At 50.3% G+C, this 19,718-nt stretch overlaps 1 protein-coding gene across 1 annotated transcript in view; it reads left to right on the plus strand.

Moving 5' to 3' along the window:
* LOC132392905 (unconventional myosin-X-like) overlaps nucleotides 1–19,206 on the plus strand; it is a 114,529-nt gene extending 95,323 nt beyond the window's left edge. Inside the window, exons 38-41 of the mRNA XM_059967456.1 lie at nucleotides 7,373–7,493; nucleotides 11,763–12,203; nucleotides 14,008–14,199; nucleotides 18,306–19,206. Of these exons, the coding sequence (XP_059823439.1) occupies nucleotides 7,373–7,493; nucleotides 11,763–12,203; nucleotides 14,008–14,199; nucleotides 18,306–18,419 (868 nt within the window). The 3' untranslated portion in view covers nucleotides 18,420–19,206. The remainder of the gene's footprint in view (nucleotides 1–7,372; nucleotides 7,494–11,762; nucleotides 12,204–14,007; nucleotides 14,200–18,305) is intronic.
* The last annotated feature ends 512 nt before the right edge of the window (nucleotides 19,207–19,718 follow it).

Consider the following 19,718-nt stretch of genomic DNA (forward strand, 5'->3'; position numbering starts at 1 on the left):
GCTCTGACCCTTCTTGTAGACAGCCTCAGTGTTCTTTGACCAGTCCAGTTTATTGTCCATTCGTATACCCAGGTATTTGTAATCCTCCACCATGTCCACACTGATCCCTTGGATGGAAATAGGGGTCACCGGTGCCTTAGCCCTCCTCAGGTCCACCACCAGCTCCTCAGTCTTCTGCACATTAAGCTGCAGATGATTCTGCTCGCACCATGTGACAAAGTTTCCCACTGTAGCCCTGTATTCGGCCTCGTCTCCCTTGCTGATGCATCCAACTATGGCAGAGTCATCAGAAAACTTCTGAAGATGGCAAGACTCTGTGTTGTAATTGAAGTCCGAGGAAGGAAGACAGGACAGTCCCCTGTGGAGCCCCAGTGCTGCTGACCACTCTGTCTGACACACAGTGCATGGATTAGATAAGTACATGGAGCTTAGTAAAATAGAGGGCAATAGGTAAGCCTAGTAATTTCGAAGGTAGGGACGTGTTCGGCACAACTCTGTGGGCCAAAGGGCCTGTATTGTGCTGTATGTTCGATGTTCTCTTTTAACCATGATATCTCTCTACACCAATCTCTTTCTCGTATGAGGCTCCTTTCCCTCTGCCCGACCTGTTCAAACGCCTCTTGTACGTCACTTCGACCACCATCTCTGGTGGCTCAATCGATGCACCCACCACTGTGAGGTAAAAAACTTGTCCCTAATGTCCCCTTTATCTCACAGAGCTAGACTCCCTTGTTCTGGGAAACAAACTCTGACCACCTACCCTATCTATTCCTCATAATTATATAAAACTTTCCCCATCTCTCCCCCTCCCCCGTCACTTCTCAGCCTCCTACATTCTAATGGTAATTAACCTAACCTTTCCCATCTCTCCCGATAGCACAGCCCTCCATTTCAGTCAATATCATGGTGAATCCCTTCTGCACTCTCTCTCTCTCACTATCACATCATTCCTGTGGCGTGGAAACCAGAGATGTACCCAGTGTTCCGTTATATTGACCAGCCAGTGTTTAGTATAAACTGCAACGTAAGGTCTCATCGCAGTGCCTCAGCCAATGAGGGCATACAGACACCCTCACCATCCCTCTCACCAGCACCACTCGATGGTCACTTTTGGCAAGCTAAGGGCTTGCACCCCACTGTCTCTCTGCATGTCAATGTTCCTGCTCGATATCCTCTGCCAGACTTCAGATTGGTGGTTCCCAACCTGCTTTATACCATGAACTAATACTGTCAAGCAAGGGGTCTGTAAGCCCCAGGTTGCGAGCCCCTGCAGATGTTCTACCGCTTACTCTAGATGTCCTACCAGACTTTCCAAAGTAGACCACCTCACGTTGACCTGATTACACTGCACCAGCCAGCTTTCCAGCTGATTTCCTGCTGTTTCTTTGACAACCTTCTTCACTGTCTCTGGCTCCACCAACAGACAGGGTCTGCCCTTCGGAGTGGAGTGCTGAATGAGGGGTCTCATCTGGTTGGGACTGGGTAGATTTTGGCAGCTTTGTAGGTGAGCTGAGACTGGAGGAGGACTCTGAGGGTACTGATGTGTGTTGAGATGTTGGGGGTGGGGGGTGGTCTCTGAGGGTACTGATGTGTGTTGAGGTGTTGGGGTGAGGGGTGGTCTCTGAGTGTACTGATGTGTGTTGAGGTGTTGGGGTGAGGGGGTGGTCTCTGAGGGTACTGATGTGTGTTGAGTTGTTGGGGGTGGGGGGTGGTCTCTGAGGGTACTGATGTGTGTTGAGGTGTTGGGGTGAGGGGGTGGTCTCTGAGGGTACTGATGTGTGTTGAGGTGTTGAGGTTGAGGGAGTGGATCTCTCTGAGGGTACTGATGTGTGTTGAGATGTTGGGGTTGAGGGAGTGGATCTCTCTGAGGGTACTGATGTGTGTTGAGATGTTGGGGTTGAGGGAGTGGATCTCTCTGAGGGTACTGATGTGTGTTGAGGTGTTGGGGTGAGGGCGTGGTCTCTGAGGGTACTGATGTGTGTTGAGGTGTTGGGGTGAGGGCGTGGTCTCTGAGGGTACTGATGTGTGTTGGGGTGTTGGGGTGAGGGGGTGGTCTCTGAGGGTACTGATGTGTGTTGAGGTGTTGGGGTTGAGGGAGTGGATCTCTCTGAGGGTACTGATGTGTGTTGAGATGTTGGGGGTGGGGGGTGGTCTCTGAGGGTACTGATGTGTGTTGAGGTGTTGGGGGTGGGGCTGGTCTCTGAGGGTACTGATGTGTGTTGAGGTGTTGCGGTGGGTGGTGGTCTCTGAGGGTACTGATGTGTGTTGAGATGTTAGGGGTGGGGGGTGGTCTCTGAGGGTACTGATGTGTGTTGAGGTGTTGGGGTGAGGGGGTGGTCTCTGAGTGTACTGATGTGTGTTGAGGTGTTGGGGTGAGGGGGTGGTCTCTGAGGGTACTGATGTGTGTTGAGTTGTTGGGGGTGGGGGGTGGTCTCTGAGGGTACTGATGTGTGTTGGGGTGTTGGGGTGAGGGGGTGGTCTCTGAGGGTACTGATGTGTGTTGAGGTGTTGGGGTTGAGGGAGTGGATCTCTCTGAGGGTACTGATGTGTGTTGAGATGTTGGGGTTGAGGGAGTGGATCTCTCTGAGGGTACTGATGTGTGTTGAGATGTTGGGGTTGAGGGAGTGGATCTCTCTGAGGGTACTGATGTGTGTTGAGGTGTTGGGGTGAGGGCGTGGTCTCTGAGGGTACTGATGTGTGTTGAGGTGTTGGGGTGAGGGCGTGGTCTCTGAGGGTACTGATGTGTGTTGGGGTGTTGGGGTGAGGGGGTGGTCTCTGAGGGTACTGATGTGTGTTGAGGTGTTGGGGTTGAGGGAGTGGATCTCTCTGAGGGTACTGATGTGTGTTGAGATGTTGGGGGTGGGGGGTGGTCTCTGAGGGTACTGATGTGTGTTGAGGTGTTGGGGGTGGGGCTGGTCTCTGAGGGTACTGATGTGTGTTGAGGTGTTGCGGTGGGTGGTGGTCTCTGAGGGTACTGATGTGTGTTGAGGTGTTGGGGGTGGGGCTGGTCTCTGAGGGTACTGATGTGTGTTGAGGTGTTGGGGGTGGGGCTGGTCTCTGAGGGTACTGATGTGTGTTGAGGTGTTGGGGTGAGGGCATGGTCTCTGAGGGTACTGATGTGTGTTGAGGTGTTGGGGGTGTGGGGTGGTCTCTGAGGATACTGGTGTGCGTTGAGGTGTTGGGTTGAGGGGGTGGTCTGAGGGTACTGATGTGTGTTGAGGTGTTGGGGGTGGGGGGTGGTCTCTGAGGGTACTGATGTGTGTTGGGGTTGAGGGAGTGGATCTCTCTGAGGGTACTGATGTGTGTTGGGGTGAGGGGGTGGTCTCTGAGTGTACTGATGTGTGTTGAGGTGTTGGGGGTGAGGGGGTGGTCTCTGAGGGTACTGATGTGAGTTGAGGTGTTGGGGTTGAGGGAGTGGATCTCTCTGAGGGTACTGATGTGTGTTGAGATGTTGGGGGTGGGGGGTGGTCTCTGAGGGTACTGATGTGTGTTGAGGTGTTGGGGGTGGGGGGTGGTCTCTGAGGGTACTGATGTGTGTTGAGATGTTGGGGTTGAGGGAGTGGATCTCTCTGAGGGTACTGATGTGTGTTGAGGTGTTGGGTTTGAGGGAGTGGATCTCTCTGAGGGTACTGATGTGTGTTGAGGTGTTGGGGTTGAGGGAGTGGATCTCTGAGGGTACTGATGTGTGTTGAGGTGTTGGGTTTGAGGGGCTGGTCTCTGAGGGTACTGATGTGTGTTGAGGTGTTGGGGGTGAGGGGGTGGTCTCTGAGGGTACTGATGTGTGTTGAGGTGTTGGGTTTGAGGGGGTGGTCTCTGAGGGTACTGATGGGTGTTGAGGTGTTGGGGTTGAGGGAGTGGATCTCTCTGAGGGTACTGATGTGTGTTGAGGAGTTGGGGGTGGTGGTGGTCTCTGAGGGTACTGATGTGTGTTGAGGTGTTGCGGTGGGGGGTGGTCTCTGAGGGTACTGATGTGTGTTGAGGTGTTGCGGTGGGGGGTGGTCTCTGAGGGTACTGATGTGTGTTGAGGTGTTGTGGTGGGGGGTGGTCTCTGAGGGTACTGATGTGTGTTGAGGTGTTGGGTTGAGGGGGTGGTCTCTGAGGGTACTGATGTGTGTTGAGGTGTTGGGTTGAGGGGGTGGTCTCTGAGGGTACTGATGTGTGTTGAGACGTTGGGGGTGAGGGGGTGGTCTCTGAGGGTACTGATGTGTGTTGAGGTGTTGGGTTGAGGGGGTGGTCTCTGAGGGTACTGATGTGTGTTGAGGTGTTGGGTTGAGGGGGTGGTCTCTGAGGGTACTGATGTGTGTTGAGGTGTTGGGTTGAGGGGGTGGTCTCTGAGGGTACTGATGTGTGTTGAGACGTTGGGGGTGAGGGGGTGGTCTCTGAGGGTACTGATGTGTGTTGAGGTGTTGGGTTGAGGGGGTGGTCTCTGAGGGTACTGATGTGTGTTGAGGTGTTGGGGGTGGGGGGTGGTCTCTGAGGGTACTGATGTGTGTTGAGGTGTTGGGTTGAGGGGGTGGTCTCTGAGGGTACTGATGTGTGTTGAGACGTTGGGGGTGAGGGGGTGGTCTCTGAGGGTACTGATGTGTGTTGAGGTGTTGGGTTGAGGGGGTGGTCTCTGAGGGTACTGATGTGTGTTGAGACGTTGGGGGTGAGGGGGTGGTCTCTGAGGGTACTGATGTGTGTTGAGGTGTTGGGTTGAGGGGGTGGTCTCTGAGGGTACTGATGTGTGTTGAGGTGTTGGGGGTGAGGGGGTGGTCTCTGAGGGTACTGGTGTGTGATGAGGTGTTGGGGGTGAGGGGCTGGTCTCTGAGGGTACTGATGTGTGTTGAGGTGTTGCGGTGGGTGGTGGTCTCTGAGGGTACTGATGTGTGTTGAGGTGTTGGGTGTGGGGGTGGGGCTGGAACTGAGGGTACTGATGTGTGTTGAGGTGTTGGGGTGAGGGCATGGTCTCTGAGGGTACTGGTGTGTGTTGAGGTGTTGGGTTGAGGGGGTGGTCTGAGGGTACTGATGTGTGTTGAGGTGTTGGGGGTGAGGGGATGGTCTCTGAGGGTACTGATGTGTGTTGAGGTGTTGGGGGTGGGGGGTGGTCTCTGAGGATACTGGTGTGTGTTGAGGTGTTGGGTTGAGGGGGTGGTCTGAGGGTACTGATGTGTGTTGAGGTGTTGGGGGTGAGGGGATGGTCTCTGAGGGTACTGATGTGTGTTGAGGTGTTGGGGTGAGGGCATGGTCTCTGAGGGTACTGATGTGTGTTGTGGTGTTGGGGGTGGGGGGTGGTCTCTGAGGGTACTGATGTGTGTTGTGGTGAGGGGGTGGTCTCTGAGGGTACTGATGTGTGTTGAGGTGTTGGGGGTGGGGGGTGGTCTCTGAGGGTACTGATGTGTGTTGGGGTTGAGGGAGTGGATCTCTCTGAGGGTACTGATGTGTGTTGGGGTGAGGGGGTGGTCTCTGAGTGTACTGATGTGTGTTGAGGTGTTGGGGGTGAGGGGGTGGTCTCTGAGGGTACTGATGTGAGTTGAGGTGTTGGGGTTGAGGGAGTGGATCTCTCTGAGGGTACTGATGTGTGTTGAGATGTTGGGGGTGGGGGGTGGTCTCTGAGGGTACTGATGTGTGTTGAGGTGTTGGGGGTGGGGGGTGGTCTCTGAGGGTACTGATGTGTGTTGAGATGTTGGGGTTGAGGGAGTGGATCTCTCTGAGGGTACTGATGTGTGTTGAGGTGTTGGGTTTGAGGGAGTGGATCTCTCTGAGGGTACTGATGTGTGTTGAGGTGTTGGGTTTGAGGGGCTGGTCTCTGAGGGTACTGATGTGTGTTGAGGTGTTGGGGGTGAGGGGGTGGTCTCTGAGGGTACTGATGTGTGTTGAGGTGTTGGGTTTGAGGGGGTGGTCTCTGAGGGTACTGATGGGTGTTGAGGTGTTGGGGTTGAGGGAGTGGATCTCTCTGAGGGTACTGATGTGTGTTGAGGAGTTGGGGGTGGTGGTGGTCTCTGAGGGTACTGATGTGTGTTGAGGTGTTGCGGTGGGGGGTGGTCTCTGAGGGTACTGATGTGTGTTGAGGTGTTGCGGTGGGGGGTGGTCTCTGAGGGTACTGATGTGTGTTGAGGTGTTGTGGTGGGGGGTGGTCTCTGAGGGTACTGATGTGTGTTGAGGTGTTGGGTTGAGGGGGTGGTCTCTGAGGGTACTGATGTGTGTTGAGGTGTTGGGTTGAGGGGGTGGTCTCTGAGGGTACTGATGTGTGTTGAGACGTTGGGGGTGAGGGGGTGGTCTCTGAGGGTACTGATGTGTGTTGAGGTGTTGGGTTGAGGGGGTGGTCTCTGAGGGTACTGATGTGTGTTGAGGTGTTGGGTTGAGGGGGTGGTCTCTGAGGGTACTGATGTGTGTTGAGGTGTTGGGTTGAGGGGGTGGTCTCTGAGGGTACTGATGTGTGTTGAGACGTTGGGGGTGAGGGGGTGGTCTCTGAGGGTACTGATGTGTGTTGAGGTGTTGGGTTGAGGGGGTGGTCTCTGAGGGTACTGATGTGTGTTGAGACGTTGGGGGTGAGGGGGTGGTCTCTGAGGGTACTGATGTGTGTTGAGGTGTTGGGGTTGAGGGAGTGGATCTCTCTGAGGGTACTGATGTGTGTTGAGATGTTGGGGGTGGGGGGTGGTCTCTGAGGGTACTGATGTGTGTTGAGACGTTGGGGGTGAGGGGGTGGTCTCTGAGGGTACTGATGTGTGTTGAGGTGTTGGGTTGAGGGAGTGGATCTCTCTGAGGGTACTGATGTGTGTTGAGATGTTGGGGGTGGGGGGTGGTCTCTGAGGGTACTGATGTGTGTTGAGACGTTGGGGGTGAGGGGGTGGTCTCTGAGGGTACTGATGTGTGTTGAGGTGTTGGGTTGAGGGGGTGGTCTCTGAGGGTACTGATGTGTGTTGAGACGTTGGGGGTGAGGGGGTGGTCTCTGAGGGTACTGATGTGTGTTGAGGTGTTGGGTTGAGGGGGTGGTCTCTGAGGGTACTGATGTGTGTTGAGGTGTTGGGGGTGAGGGGGTGGTCTCTGAGGGTACTGGTGTGTGATGAGGTGTTGGGGGTGAGGGGGTGGTCTCTGAGGGTACTGATGTGTGTTGAGGTGTTGGGGTGAGGGGGTGGTCTCTGAGGGTACTGATATGTGTTGAGGTGCTGGGGATGGGGGTGGTCTCTGAGGGTACTGATGTGTGTTGAGGTGTTGCGGTTGGGGGTGGTCTCTGAGGGTACTGATGTGTGTTGAGGTGTTGTGGTGGTTTTGGGGAGGCAGTTTGGGAACGTGGACCGGAGGAGGTTGTGATGGTGGTGAGTGTGCGACGTGTCGGGGTGGGTGTTGGTTTGCTCTGTCTGTGGACTGATGGCTTTTTGTCTGACCGTAGGCTGATGGGCAAAGAGGACCAGGAGCAAAGCCCCTGGTGTCTCTACTTCAAGCTTTACTGTTTCCTGGACGTGGCGAGCGTCTCTCGGCACGGGCTGGAGTTCGTGTTCATGTTTGAGCAGGTATGTCCCCTGCTCACTTCCCCTCCGGACTCTAAGCTGCGTCTGGGCACCATGGTAGTGGAAGTGGTTCGCGTGGTGCTTCACAGCGCCAGCTGTACGATCAGTTTTCAATACTTGCCGCTATCTGTAAGGAGTTTGTATGTTCTCCTGTGGCCATGTGGGTTTCCTCTGCCGACTTCGGTTTCCTGCCAAATTACAAAGAGGTACAGGTTAGGGTTAGGGAGTCGTGGGCATGCTACATAGGCACCGGAAGTGTGTTAACTCTTGTGGGCTGCCCAGTACAATCCTCACTGATTGGTAAAAGTGACACAGTTCACTGAATGTTTTGAATTTCAAGAGACAAATAAAACTGTGCAGTGTTGGAGTGAAAAACCTAGCTTGGCACATCATCTCTGCGGATCACTGTGTCCCATCAGCACGTCGAGAGGAAACAATAACAACGCAGAAAGAAGTGTAACAGTCACAGAGAAAGTGCACAGCAGGCAGGCAGAGCAGATTTCTGATTTATTGATCACACGTACATGAAAGGAGACATTGAGATGTATTGCCTGGCCCCAGCTTGCCATTTCTGGCCCCAAAAGCATCCCTACAAACTGAAAAGAGCTGAGCCACCATCTCGACGGAGAGTGCAGCTCGACGCCAGTTTGACAGGAAGTCAAGGTCACAATGAGGTAGGCTTTTGAAGAACTGTGGTTAATGAAGGTTTGATCACGGAGAAGGTGTTGGCAGAAGGACATCTTTATATCACCTCTCCCACCACCATGGACATGTCTCTATCACGCCTGTGTTCTTTCCGCTGAGCTCTTGTTGTTACACAGTCTTTGTTTCTCGCTCTGTCCTGGCCATCTTGTACAACTTGTGTTCTGTGTGTTGTCCATACCCACATGCTGTGAACAGGCTTTTCATAGTATCTGTATCTCTGTATACTTGTGCTCCTGACAACAAACACAGCCCGATGCTTACGACTGTATTTAGGTGGGGAACGGGGGGAGGGGGAGCGGGGGGGATATGGGCCGTGCACCTGCTGGGGGACAGAGAGGGTATATGGGCCGTGCACCTGCGGGGAACGGGGGGGATATGGGCCGTGCACCTGCGGGGAACAGAGAGGGTATATGGGCCATGCACCCGCAGGGGAACGGGGGGGATATGGGCCATGAACACATGGGGAACGGGTGGGGGGGAGAGGGAGGGGGAGATAGATAGGGACCATGCACGTGTGGGGAATGGGGGGGGGGAATATGGGCCCTGAACATGTGGGGAACAGTGGGGTAGAGACTATATGCAAGCATGTGAACAGGCAGAGATCAGAGGGATATGGACCACATACAGCCATGTGAATTGGGGGGGGGGGGTGGGGGAACAGAGAGAATGGGCCAGTTGCAGGTGGGGAACAGTCAGTTACAAAATGATGGGCTGAATGGCCTTTGTGCTGTACTGGTCTGTTCTGTGTGGGGGAGATGAGTTTGCTTTACTTGTAGTGGCTTTCATAGAAACATAGAAAATAGGTGCAAGCGTAGGCCATTCGGCCCTTTGAGCTTGCACCGCCATTCAGTATGATCATGGCTGATCATCCAACTCAGAACCCTGTACCTGCTTTCTCTCCATACCCCCTGATCCCTTTAGCCACAAGGGCCATATCTAACTTCCTCCTAAATATAGCCAATGAACTGGCCTCATCTGTTTCCTGTGGCAGAGAATTCCACAGATACATCACTCTCTGTGTGAAGAAGTTTTTCTTCATCTCGGTCCTAAAAGGCTTCCCCTTTATCCTTAAACTGTGACCCCTCGTTCTGGACTTCCCCAACATCAGAAACAATCTTCCTGCATCTAGCCTGTCCAGTCCCTTTAGAATTTTATATGTTTCAATAAGATCCCCCCTCAATCTTCTAAATTCCAGTGAGTATAAGCCTAGTCGATCCAGTCTTTCTTCATATGAAAGTCCTGCCATCCCAGGAATCAATCTGGTGAACCTTCTTTGTACTCCCTCTATGGCAAGAATGTCTTTCCTCAGATTAGGGGACCAAAACTGCACACAATACTCCAGGTGTAGTCTCACCAAGGCCTTGTACAACTGCAGTAGAACCTCCCTGCTCCTGTACTCGAATCCTTTTGCTATGAATGCCAACATACCATTTGCCTTTTTCACCGCCTGCTGTACTTGCATGCCCACCTTCAATGTATGGTGTACAATGACACCCAGGTCTCATTGCACCTCCCCTTTTCCTAATTGACCTAATCCTGATTTTCAAAAAGAAAGGGATAATTTAGTAGTTGCAGGGATTATAACTTTATTGGTGGCAAATTTGTATAGTGTAAATAGTTGTAGCTTTATAGTGTGGCAGAGTTTCACAGCACAGAAACAGGACCAGTTGGTCTATTCAGCCAAGGTACCCACCAAGCTTGTACCATTTGCCATTTGGAAGGTCTTTCAGCATTTATGGAAATGAATAAACAGTCAAGGCTTTGGGCTGAGATCCTTCATGAGGACTGGAAAGGAAAGGTTGTACTCCTTCCCCTGGGCCCACCTTCTTATTCTGGCTTCTTCTCCCGTCCTTTCCAGACCTGATGAAGGGTCTTGGACCAAAACCTCGATTGTTTATTCATTTCCATACATGCTGCCTGACCTGCTGTCTTCTCCAGAATTTTGTCTGTATTACTCTAGATTTCCTGCACCTGCAGAATCTCTGGTGTTTCCCATTTGCCTGCATATGGCCCATAGTGTTCTAAATACCACCCCTCCCCCAGCAAATGTTGCTATTATATCTGTCTCAACCACTTCCTGTGGCAGCTCATTCCGTGTAGATGAGGAGTTTGTTCCTTTGGGGTCTCTCGTACATCTTCCTCCTCTCACCTTAAACCTGTTCACTCTAGTTTCAAGTTCCCTTTCCCTGGGGAACAAACCATATGTTTCACAATGTCTACACCCCTTGTTATCTTCGTAATCTGTAAGATCGGTCATTATTCTTCTGCACTCCGAGGGATTTTTATTGATACACCAGGTATGTAGCATCCTGGACGGTAACTGTTCTGGCCATGAGTACAAGAAACTGCGGGGAGCTGTGCTCAGCACGTCATAGAAACTAGTCTCCCCTCCATGGACTTCTCACTGCCTCGGTACAGCAGCCAACATAATCATTCCCTACCTACCCGGACATTGCCTCTTCAAATTCAAGCTTATTGTCATTACAGTTGTTCACACCGAACAACAGTCCAAGGTGCACAACACGGTATATATAACTCACACACAACGCATAAAGTAATATTACCAACTAATAAGTTGTAGTTACAGCTCGCTTTCCCTCTCCCATTGGGCAGGAGATACAAAAGTCTGAAAACACGTACCACCAGGCTCAAGGACAGCTCCTACCCCGCTGTTATCAGACTATTGAGTGGTTCCCCTGTGTGATAACTTGTCCTCGTGACCTCACAGTCTACTTTGCACTGCTCCTTCCCTGTAGCTGCTCCACTTTGTTCTGCCTTCTGTTATCGTTTTACCTTGTTCTATCTTAATGCAAAACAAACAAACTCCGCCACCATCCAATGGAAATCATGGCTGATTTGATGGGCCGAATGGCCTAATCCCACTCCTGTTCTTATGGAGAATTTGCTTAGTTGTTGGTGGCAGATTAACTGATAAAATGGGATTTGAGGATGATCGGATTCTAGCCGTCTATAGAGTTAGAAAGGCGCAGCTGTGTGATGGGTGGTTAGGGGTTCCCTAGAGGGCAAAACAAGCTGGAACATCTGAATAGTCAAAGTTCAAGCTAAAAACGTACAGAGTAAGTGTCACCATATACCATTACGATGTTCATTTTTGTGGGCATTCACAAAAATAAACACATCAGAATCAGTGAAAACCTCCACACAAAGACTGACAAGCGACCAATGAAAAAGAAATACAAACTGTGCAAATACAAAGGAAAATCCCAACAAGTAATAAATAAATAATGCTGAGAAGGCGAGTCATCAAGTCCTTAGAAGTGATTCCATGGGTTGTGTTCAGTGATCAGTTCAGTGTTCAGGTGAGTGAAGTTATCCACACTGGTTCAGGAGCCTAAGTGTTGAGGGGTAATAACTTAACCTGGTGTGGGTGGTGTGGGACTGAAAGCTCTGGTACCAGCAGTGAGACAAGAGCATGGCTTGGAATCGTGGGGGACCTTGATGATGGATACTGCTTTCTTGTGTTAGCGCTCCTTGTAAATGTGCTCAATGTGATAATGGCTTTTCTGCTCATTCTAGCCTCCTGACGTTACTGTTTTTCTTTTGCAGGCACATGAATGTTTAGTCAGTGGACATTTCCCTGCCCCAGAAGATACCCTACAGCTTCTAGCTGCCCTGAGGCTACAGTATATCCACGGAGACTACACAAAGGTCTCCCTGAACCTCCAGGAAGTCTACCCTGTCTCCAGGTTGAGGACCAAGATTTTCCAAGCCACTAAGTCCAATTCACAGACACTGGAGAAGAGAAGGACAAGTTTCCTGGAAGGAACTTTGCGCCTCAGTCTCCGCACAGGCTCGATGAGGAAGCAGAAGATAGAGGAGGAACAGATGTTGGAGATGTGGATGAAGGAAGAGATGTCGGCCACGCGGGCCGGCATTGTGGACAAGTGGCTGAAGCTCCAGGGCATGGCACAAGAGCAAGCCATGATGACGTACATGGACATCATGATGGAGTGGCCTGGTTATGGCTCCACACTCTTCGATGTTGAGGTAGCTCGGTCTGGTTCCTGGCTGTCTCAGTTTGGTTAATCCCTCAAACCCATCTCCTCCCAAACTCATGCTGAAAGGATAACAGATGCATTGGTCGTGATCTTTCAAAAATCATTTGGTTCTGGCATGGTCCTGGAGGACTGGAAGGTTGCAAATGTCTGTGTGTTCTTTAAGAGGGGAGGAAGATGAAAGAAAAGAAATGATAGGCCAATTAGCCAAACCTCAGTGGCTGGGAAAGTGTTGGAGTCCATGATTAAGGATGAGGTTTCAGGGTTACTTGGAGACCAACGATAAAATAAGTCAAAGTCAGCATGGTTTCTGTAAAGGGAAATCTTGTCTGACAAATCTGTTTGTTCTTTGAAGAAGTAACAAGCAGGGTGGACATAGGACAAGCAGTGGGTGTCATTTATTTGGATTTTCAGAAGCCATTTGTTAAGGTGCCACACATGAGGCTGCTTAACAAGATAAAATCCTATGGCGTTATATGAAAGCAGAATGGCTGACAGGTGGGATGCAGCGAGTAGGAATGAAAGAGGCCTTTTCTGGTTGGCTGCCGGTGACTAGTGGTGTTCCTTAGGTGTCAGTATTGGGACTGCTACTTGTCACATTGTTTGTCAATGATTTAGATAATGGAATTGATGGTTTTGTGGCAAAGTTTACCAATGTTACAAAGATAGGTGGAAGGGTAGATAGTGCTGAGGAAGCAATGCAATTGCAGCAGACTTAGACAAATTGGAAGAATGGGCAAAAAAGTGGCCAATGGAATACAGTGTTGGGAAATGCATGATAATGCATTTTGGTAAAAGGAACCATAGTGTGGACTATTATCTAAATGGGGAGAAGGTTCAAACATTGGAGGTGCAGAGGGACTTGGGAGTCCTTGTGCAAGACTCCCAGAAGGTTAATTTACAGGTTGAGTCTGGTAAAGAAGGCAAATGCAATGTTGGCATTTATTTCAAGGGGAATAGAATGTAAAAACAAGGAGATAATTCTGAGACTTTATAAGACACTAGTCAGGCTGCACTTGGAGCATTGTCAACAGTTTTGCGTCCCATATCTCTTTGGAAGTTCACAAGGATTATTCTGGGAATGAAAGGGTTAACATATGAGGAGTGTTTGGCAGCTTTGGGCCTGTACTCACTGGAATTTAGAAGAATGGGGGGGGATCTCATTGAAACCTACCGAATGTTGAAAGGACTAGATAGGGTGAGTGTGGAGAGGTGGAGTATCCAGAACCATAGAGTAGAGCCTCGAAACTGAGGAGCGACCCCTCAGAACAGAGGTAAGGAGGAATGTTTTTAGCCAGAGAGTGGTGAATCTGTGGAATGCTCTGCCACAGACTGCGGTGGAGGCCAATTCGTGAGCATATGTAAAGTGGAAGTTGATTGTTTTCTGATCGGTCAGAGCATCAGGGGATATGGTGAGAAGGCAGGTGTACGGTTTGAGTGGGTTCTAGGATCAGCAACGATGGAATGGCAGAGCAGTCTCGATGGGCTGAATGGCCTAATTCTGCCCTGCTGTCTTGTGATCTACTCTCTAGAGGGAAATGACCATTTCATAGGTGCACCACATTCCATCCATACATGTTATTGTCACCCCTCCAGCTCTCCCGCTCTGACACGTGTGTCCCACTCACTCCCTCTCCCTTCTTGAAGCCCCAGGTGTGCCCTTTGGCGGGTGGGGTTGAGCGCGGGTGCCCTTTGGCGGGTGGGGTTGCATGCTTATACTCTGGATACAATGATGTGTTCATGCAATTCCTTTGCCCATTGATCGATCTCATTGCATCATCCCTGATTATCCACAGTGCAAGGAGGGTGGATTCCCCAGCGACCTCTGGCTGGGCGTCAGTGCTGAGAACATTTCCATCTACAAGCGGGGAGATGCCAGGCCACTGGAGAGATTCCGGTTCGAGGAAATTGCAGCCTTTGGAGCCCCGCTGCCCAACACCTACCGGCTGACGGTGGGGAACCGGGAGATGTTCTTTGAAACCGTGCAGGTGGGTTTGCCCCTGTCTCTGGAGGAAATGGTTCAGCAGTCTCTCTGTTGCCAGCTTGGGAGGCTTGTTTGTGGGACCCTCTGAGACTTCCCTAACCACCAACTCCACCCCCAGCCCAAGGGGGTTCTGGACAAAGGGAGGCCAGGACAGGAGTTTAGGGCTGTCGGGTCTCCTGTGTCCATCAGGGAAACTGCAGCACTTCTTCTTCCATGTTCATGTTCTGCCCAAAGTCCAGATCCTCTGTGACCTCCATCCTGATTGTACTCAGACAGTGAGCAGCCCACAAACCCACGGAATTCCAGAGATTCCCATCGCTTGACCGCAAGACTCTGTCCCTCTTTCCGGTCCTCCATCCTGGGAAGCAGCATCGCCATGTCCACCATTGTAAAGGGGAAGGGAATGAGATCCAGTCTCCCATGGTGACAGACAGAGTGGATGATCAACAACAGCTCTGGGGAAGATGTTCTGTGAAGGAACCAGGATGGAGAGTGATGCAGTCAATGTCAAATTCACATTTATTGTCATCTGACTGTACATATATACAACCAAATGAAACAAGGCTCCTCTGGACCACAGTGCACCCCATAAAACAGCACATAAACCAAAATATTGCCGCAGATAACTTAATAAACTATAATTCAAAGTTCACGTAATGCACAGCACAGGTAAACAGCTCACTGCTCTAGTAACAAGACCTCGGTGGTGGCAGAGTACTCGTTAGTCTCACAATCTGAGGGAGGAACCTGTTACCCGGTCTGGTGGTCCTAGGCCCGATACAATGCTCTGTACCACCTTCCTGACAGTAGTGTGTCAAAGGGATTGTGGGTTGGGCGGTAGGGAACTTCAACAATCGGAGATGCAGACCTCTCCTGTGGGAGTCGGAGCGATTTGGGAGATGGATGATGAGGCGGAAGTTTCATTAGATGACTCGGTACACCGGACTGGTCACTAAGTCAGACAGTAGCTGGGCTGGACAGTGGTGCAGTGGATAGTTCCACTGTCTCCCTGCTCCGGGGCCACAGGTTCGATCCCGACCCCCGGCGCTGTCTGCGTGGAGTTGCACGCTCTCTGTGAATGCATGGGTTTCCATGTGATTTGCTGCATAAATTGGCGCTGTAAAATGTGCAGGGAGTGATGGAATCTGGGAGAATATGGACAGAATGAAAAGTGGGCATAGTGGAGGACCAGCATGACTGAGAGGCTGGTGGTCAGTGTAGACTCAATGGGCCGGAGGGTCTGTTAGGGTGCTGTCTCTCTCAATGGCTCTATAACACTGCCAAAACCCTGGCAGGAGGCTGATCGTGCTACTGGGTGGGTGTATATTGAGGAGAAGGAGGCAGTTTAGGCTGATGAGGCCTCAATCGGTCAGGGTTGGTCATGGATGTGGCATTCCACCTGTCTAGGTATGCAAGCCAGGGCAGCACAATGTGGAGAGCAAGCTGTGACCCATGTAGCAAGCTCCCCCCTCCACGCATCTGATGAACACAAAGGAACAACAGAGACCGAGACAGTTTGGCACCGGCAGCATCGTAGGTGTTGCCATTCAGCGTTGAACTCACTGTGGGACTGCCTTAGGCACTCCAGCTCAGGATTTTTCCCTTGGGTTTTACTCTCAAAGCCTTCCCCGTGAGTGAGTATAACCTTAAAGCAGCGGAGGTTTGAGATTAGTGTTTTCCTCCTTCTAGATGGGCTGCCAACCAGGGCTGTCGAGCTCCATCTGCTCGTAGCGACTAGTTTTAAGATGCCTTTGCCCCTTCTCCTGTCAGTAGAAATGGTTCTGCTGGGCTTAGTAGCTAAGCCACACATGAAGACCAGGAGCTGGCTCGGTTGTCAGAGAATAATTGAGTCAAACACCATTGGGAGCATTTAATAGGTATTGGAAACTTATCCCCACTACCTCTCCGGCTGTGACAACCTCAAGGAACCATTTATGACAAATAAAAGCCGGAAATCCCCAGCGGGTTGGGAAGTGTCTGAGGAGAAACAGAACTGATTTTAGACTTTAAGATATAGGAGCAGAATTAGGCCATTCATCCCATCAAGTTCTCCACCATTCCATCATGGCTGATTTATTATCCCTATCAACCCCATTCTCTCGGCTTCTCCCCATAACCTTTCATGCCCTTACTAATCAAGAACCTAATCAACCACTGCTTTAAATTAATTAAAATATATACGTTAAATATATTTAAAAACTCCTCAGCTCTGTTCTAAATAGACATCCCAAGTTCCTTTGCACCTCTGATTTCTTTGAATTTTCTCCCTATTTAGAAAATAGTCTGTCTTTATTCCTTCTACCAAAGTGCGTGACCGTATACTCATCTCACTGTATTTTGTCAGTTCTTTTCCCATTCTCCCAATCTGTCTAAGTCCTTCTGCAGATTCCCTGCTTCCTTAACACTACCTGCCCCAGTCCAGAGAGAAGCTACTTCCTCCTGCTGATAATCCATCAGAATCAAAATCACTAAGTGTCAGAAACACACTGAGTCTCAGCAATTTGCAGAACGGTAAACTTTATTTTTCGAGTCTGCAGAGTCGGACCCAACCAGCTCCTGCTAGATTGAGTGCCGAATTACACTTTGCACAGTTTTTTATACCCTACATTCTTCTTTAATCTCATTACAAAATTACAAATGTGATTACCCCTTTGGCCCACTTATCAGCCTCAGCGCATTAACACCGTTATTGTTCAACCGTTAAGCATGTCTTCCCGTTACCCGTATCGCTTCTTTAATCAGCAAGCTATTGTTTCATCCTGATTTTGCAAATTGGTTTATACGTTGCCCTGCAAGTTGCTTTGCACGTTCTTTCTGTGTCAGCACATTCTAAATGGACTCCTTAAGAATAATTTCTCTCACTAAGAAATTCACTAAAAAAATGTATATAAAAATTAACTAAGTAGTGCAAAAAATAGAGAAGTCAACTCGTGGGTTCACAGACCATTCATAAACCTGGTGGTGGAGGGGAAGAAGTTCTTTCTAAAGTGTTGAGTGTGTGTTTTCGGACCAGTGTAGCTCCTCCCTGAAGCCAGTAATGAGAAGAGGGCGCGTCCTCGGTCACTGGGGTCCTTAGTGATAGACGCTGCCTTCTTGATGCATCGCTTTTTGAAGATGTCCTCAATGGTGAGAAGAGCTATGCGCATGATGGAGCTTGGCTTAGTTCCAATCCCATCCCTTCTTCCCGATCCCATCCCTTCTGCCCAATCCCATCTCTTCCTATCAACTGCCTTGACACTTTGGATGCCTCTGGCAGTTTCCAATGGCCACTCACTGAATGCCGATGATCCTTTCTCACCTCACTGCCTCATCCCACGGACAGTATGTGTGGGGACATTACACTGCTTTTACCATAGTCATAACTTCAGATTGAGACTAGCGGAGGGCCCAGAATTGTCTGTGGTGTCCTTTCTCTCAGAAACGTACAGTGTGGGAATAGGTCATTCGGCCCATCTCATCTCTGCCAGCCAGTGGGCACTTTTCCCTATTAACCTCGTCACCAAGCCCTTGATCCAGAGCTTTCTACACCCAATTGACGAAGACAGTTCATTTGACAGTTGTTGCCAATGATCCAGCTTCGGCCTCTCATTCAGTCCATCTGACCATCCAGTCATCAATCGTACCTGTCCTGAACATCCCTGTACTAAGCTAACCCTCTGGTTCTGGTTTCTCTGACTTCTCCCATGGACTCGGTATTTACTATTTGTGTGGTAAGATAGATTCTTGTCCTCACAATCCACCTCGTTATTGTCTTGTACCTTTATTTTTTTTTACCGGCACTGTACTTCCTCCATAGTATTACACTTTATTCTGCATTCTGTAAATATTTTACCTTGTTCTACTTCAGTGCAGTGTGTAATGAATTGATCTGTATGGACGGTGTGAAAAACAAGCTTTTCACTGTACCTCCGTATATATGATAATAATAAACCAGTATCAGTAAAGACCTACAGACAGCCCTGGTTCTGACCCCTGACCCCAAGCTGAGCCCCAAGGTTGAGTTTCTCTTGCGTTCCAGCCTCCTCGTTGTCACTCTGGGTTCTGCATTGCTGTGTCGTTTGGGCCCTGACAGTCTGCGTTACTCACTCGGCCTTGTTTGTCCTGTCACAGGTGGCTGAGATCACCAAGATAGTGAAGGCCCACATCAGCAGCATCGTGACGCGGAGGTACAGCTCGCAGGCAGCGGCCATCGCCCGCAGAGACACCAGTGCCCAGACCAGATGAATGGAACATCACCACCTTCACCTCAAGCACCACCTCCCCTGTGCTGCAATGACCGAGTGCTCTCCAATCGTGGTCAAGGGCTCACTGAGTCCACCAACCATGTGGCTCAATGGACTCTTCCTGTGCACTATGCCAGGGCTGTAGTTCTACTCCTGAACTGGGGTGGCGCTGTCTGCAGTAGGGGTGGTGGAACTGCAACACTGCCACTGGGATCTCCAGCCAGTGGGAGCCTGAAGTCTGGGTGCACTGGAACATTGCTGACTGGTTATGATCCCTCCAGCTGGTTAACACAGTCTGGTTGGCTATGACCATGTGAAGTTGGAGTTACTGGGGGACCAACGGCCAGGGTGTAATGTCAGATTCCTGTGAAGATGGGTTGACCAATAAGTCGGGCAGTTGGGTGGTCCAGAGGTCTTCCAGTGTGCGTGGGGGAAGGAGGAGATGGGCACAGCTCAACTGTCCCCATCTTTGCCATCTCAGAACCCCCAACCCCAGCACAAAGTGGTGTTGCCGACGGAAAATGTAGTACAAGCAGAAGGGGCCGAATGGCAGCCTGCCCTCCTTCACTGTATGACTCACCACCCTTATTAACCACTTCACCCTCACACCCACTGTCCTGACTCCTCTCTGAATCCCCGTCCTCTGCTTCCTATGTGTTTTTATAAACCAATGTATTATTTAATATCTATACAGAGATCAATGGAGATGGAGTAATTGTTCATCATGTAATGACCAAATATTCAGAATGAGAATTTTATAAAGGAGCTTTTCCACTCTGAAATACAGATTAGAACCATCCAAACTGTTTGTTGATTTTGTAGCCTTTAAGTTTGGGATGGAAGTAGTGGGGGACACAATGTTAGAGCACAGCCTTGATACCATCAGCCTTCTCTGTGTCTCATAATGGTTCAGAGCCTGCTTGTATACTCTGTGCCTCTAACGGTGAAGTCCAAAACTACGCCTGCCTTGTCAACTACATGTGGGGTGGCACGGTTGTGTAGTGGTTAGCACATATTATAGAGCCAGCTGTAAGACTGAGATTCGGTTCCTGCCGCAGTCTGCAAGGAGCCTGTCTGTTCTCCCAGTGAGTTTCCTCCAGGTGCTCCAGTTTCCTCCCACATTTCAAAGATGTAAGGTGTGGGTCTGCTGTGCTGGCACCTGTGGGTTGCTCAGTACATTCCTTGCTGATCTGGTGCAAATAACACATTTACGAAATGGGAGAATCTAATCGCAGTCTTATTGTTCAAGGACACGAACAAAAAGACAGAAGATGCTGGAAACCCTCGGTGGTTCCGGCAG

Source organism: Hypanus sabinus, chromosome 4 (genome assembly GCF_030144855.1).
Source record: "Hypanus sabinus isolate sHypSab1 chromosome 4, sHypSab1.hap1, whole genome shotgun sequence".
Taxonomy (NCBI): domain Eukaryota; kingdom Metazoa; phylum Chordata; class Chondrichthyes; order Myliobatiformes; family Dasyatidae; genus Hypanus; species Hypanus sabinus.